Raw genomic sequence first — 3,806 nt, forward strand, 5'->3', positions numbered from 1 at the left:
TGAGAGGGTATTCGCCCGAAAGCCTAATACATCGGACCGGGTACATCAAGCGGTTTTACCAGAGGTAAGGAGGCGGAAGGATGCGGCAGTCAGATCGGCTGAAGTGTTAGCCAGCATGCGTCAACAATAGCGCACGAGAAAGTGTACCCTGCCTCCTACTTACTTTGGAGGAAGATTTAATGGAGGTAAGTGGATCAGGTTGCCGGTTTGAGAATGGATTTCGCAGTGTTTGATGTAACTGCAGACGGACGCACATAAGCGGTCAGTGAGATTAAGCTTAGGTGAATGGATATGTCAATCCTGGTTCTGCTGTTTGCAGAAAACGTAGAAAGGGTAGGACTAGAAAGAGTGCGTGAGTGTGGCGGAGACGGTCAAGATCTTAAGCCAAAGCCGGTCTCAAGCGCCTGACGGCAAGAGAACGAGTGCATGTCGGCAGCTACCATAATAATGGTACTCTGAAGCCGCCATGAGTTTCCGTCTCGTCTAGACGACCAGAAGTCGTATTCGCTGGTCTCCATTCGGTGAACAACCTAGCGTGAAGTCCTGAGCATTGTCTTGGACCTCTCAATGAGTCATGGAGGCACATAAAGGGTGGTATCATGAAAACGGTCGTCCTGACCTACTCTACCGACAACCATTCATTGAAGACAAACCAAATGTTGCTCCACTGAATAAGTCTACCCTCAACGGCCTGTGCTGTCTTTAGTCAGTCGAAGCCATTGACCACCGCAGTTCTTCCATCGGCTGGATAGGCTCCGTCGAACGTCTCCGATAGGGCTAGGCAAAAGCACAGGCGTACGAGCCTCACCGAGCTGCCAAAAAGATAATTTGGTTCGCTTTCCATGGCCCTAGAACTGAAGACGTGTCCTAATCTTTCTCACCAAAACCGACGCATTTTCACGGAAGACCGACCATGAGCGCACCTTGCATTCTGCCAGTAAGGAAAACTCGGGATTTGTAACACCATTCTCATCCAGAACCACGGGAATCGGAGCTCCACTGTCTACTTGAGTGCTATTGGACCCCCACGCCTTCCGGAGGGGTCAACATGGTACTCCTTGCACTGATCGGAAACCTTACAACACGTAACTGATTTTTTTTAAATCCAACCGCCCGGCTTGTTCTCGTTGTGTATTGGATGCACTTCGCAGAGTTGAGTTCTTCCCGCCAAAGGCGTCGCACTCCAAACTGACGCTAGAATGTTCACTTCAATGGTTTTGCAATAATTTCCCAACTCCTCCTCTAGAACCAGTTGTTGGTGTATTGCTGTCCATGTTCATTCGAAGGCAAGCCTTAAAGCCCGCACCGGAATCAACGAACTTCTTTAGGGAAATATAAAGCTCAGTGATGATGCAATAACGTGTGCTGGCTTCATTGAACACTTTGAACCCCAACAACTGGGCAAGAACTTCAAACGTACGGCCGATTTCCCAGCCTGCCTTTTCCAGTATTCTAGACAGTCACATGCTTGGCATCTACTGTGTTAAGCTGTTAAACAATCTGCCGATGTCCCTGTCTAACCATGTGGAAGAGCTGAATGGCATTTTCACAATTGACACGGCTCCGATAACTGCCACTCGCCCTTGACCTTCTTTCAACCAAAAGTGCGTGATCGAGATGTCATACTACTAGTGTGGATTCCATAGACCTTGCCAACCCGATTCGAGAAGGGAGTGTGGCCCAACTGGGAAGCCCGTTCACCACAGATTCCCCGCAGAGGATCGACCAGGGGTGAAACATTACTTCAATCTGAAATCCGATGTTTCCACTCACGGTCTACAGTAACTGTGTATGGTGCTCCTCCACCCGAATAAATGGATGGTTTGCTGGGAATCGTCGCGCTAGTATGGACTGAAACTGCTGAAGTTGCATACGATAAATTTCCCAATTTCGAAGAGGACTGAGACATTCCCTCACATTTTCGATAAATTTCACACCTTACAACAAACTGTTGATGGCCTACAGAGCCGTTAGAACAAGTAGAATGCAATAAGCACGATTAGGCCAGAAGGCTTACAAGCCAAAAAAAAGGTTTATTGAGTTCACTCATTTTCTGCAGAGCGTAGACCAGCATCGGCATTAACACACCGAATACTCAATTGCTTCGCTCGTTCCACAATTTTCGCCCGGTTTTTCCGAGCTACCGTATGGGCAATCACTGCAGCATGGGTACGGTGCTGCATCATTAACACCTCCAACTCCTGAGCAAAACATTTAGACAATATTCAAAACAAACCTTGACGTTGTGGATCAGAACATGCTTGAAGCCATCAGGGTGGATATGTTTCGTACGTTTTGCACTCCCGTAACCAACTTTCGGCATACGAACCTGGCCTTTGAAGCGCCGCCGGACGCGATTGTCGATACCTTTAGGTTTACGCCATTTATCACCCAGCCGTTTAAACAGATCGCTTTGATGCCGGCGCCAGCTCTTCCTGTGCTTCTTAACTATTTTAGGGGTGTGTAGAGGTCGGATGGCCATTCTAGTACACGAAACATGAAACGAAATGTAGCAATTACCCTGAACAACAGCAAGCGTGTAAACCTAAAACGAGCGCCCAACGCTCCGACTAAACTTAAACAAATTCAGTCCCGGTGAGGTCAATTTACCCGCCTTATGAGTGCCCATTATCCGCACAATGCTATCAGCTGCTAAACATTGGAAAGGGCAGTAAAACTTTCTACGTCCAAATGTTGCATTATGCTATGCATGTGCTCACACCAGAACCGTTCTTACCTACGTTCCTATTTTTGCAGCACAGCAAAATTAATTATTCACTGGAGCACCAAAGCCTCTTCCAATCGTTTCTTGACATTTAGTTGCCACCGCTCATCTGAAAGTCACAAGCGAAAAGGGTGTAGCAGTGATCTGCACTGTCTCATCGCGACAGTGAGCTTACCAGTGAGAAAACTCGCGTAAGAAGCGTCTTATGGTACTTTTAACTGGCCAGACCTTGTTCAAATGGGGACTAGATGATTATTAGATCTCCTCAGAGTCCACGATACTCTCGGGGGACAGAACACCGCGAGACACATTTCATAGTCCAGGTATTTAACGCCGGCGACTATTTTCGTAGCAGCTCGCTGGACATGCTCTATAAGCGTTACGTCCCTCTCGCGTCCTGAGGAGACAACCTGGTTGCCAAGTTCCAAATATGGGAGTGCCATAAAATAGTCTGGTCAGCTCACGATTACCAAGGAGGATTTCATGCTGAAATTGGTTTACAAGCCCATCCTTTTTGATTTGATACCATCGTTGATGGTGAAGCGAAGAGCGCAACTACTCATTGCGCAAGCCACTTTCGACTGGTTCCCGGTCAACTGGATATTGACTGGTAAGGAGACAAAACAATTGAGCGCTCTGATGAAGTATGGCTCACCGTAAGCGGAGGTGAACACCATGTGGCGGATTGTTTTTGAAGGTGTGGCTGTTCAGGAAATACACGAATGCTGGGTGGGACCTTCATTGTTAAGTGGGTAGATGTTTATTCATACTCCTGAAGGTTGGCGACGGGTCATCAATTCTCAGAAAGCTCCAAAAAACGTTGCTGTGTGCCCCTGGTAGAATCTCACGACGGCCGTTACTCTGAGCGGCGCGCAACAAATTTTTGTTTTCAATTTTCTCACAACTCCATGTCACATAGCGCTGATCGTCTTGGGTAAGTATTTACCGAACGCATCACTATAGGCACACTAAATAGCCTGTACATCTTTCTTATGATGAATGTTTGGTGGATCAGTCAATCGCTCACGCTAAACTTCGTTGAAAGCCGGTATTTTCACTTGAAACAATTACCCATTCAAGT

General features: G+C 47.3%; 1 protein-coding gene across 1 annotated transcript; it reads right to left on the reverse strand.

Annotated features, from left to right (window-relative positions):
- Positions 1-2,042: 2,042 nt before the first annotated feature.
- T265_12103 (hypothetical protein) lies at positions 2,043-2,482 on the reverse strand (the record flags this gene model as incomplete). Its single annotated transcript, XM_009179080.1, has 2 exons — positions 2,043-2,201; positions 2,237-2,482. The coding sequence occupies 2 exons, from the start codon at positions 2,480-2,482 to the stop codon at positions 2,043-2,045; spliced, it is 405 nt and encodes a 134-aa protein (XP_009177344.1).
- Between the last annotated feature and the right edge of the window lie 1,324 nt (positions 2,483-3,806).

The sequence above is a fragment of the Opisthorchis viverrini genome, assembly GCF_000715545.1.
Source record: "Opisthorchis viverrini unplaced genomic scaffold opera_v5_844, whole genome shotgun sequence".
NCBI classification, from domain to species: domain Eukaryota; kingdom Metazoa; phylum Platyhelminthes; class Trematoda; order Opisthorchiida; family Opisthorchiidae; genus Opisthorchis; species Opisthorchis viverrini.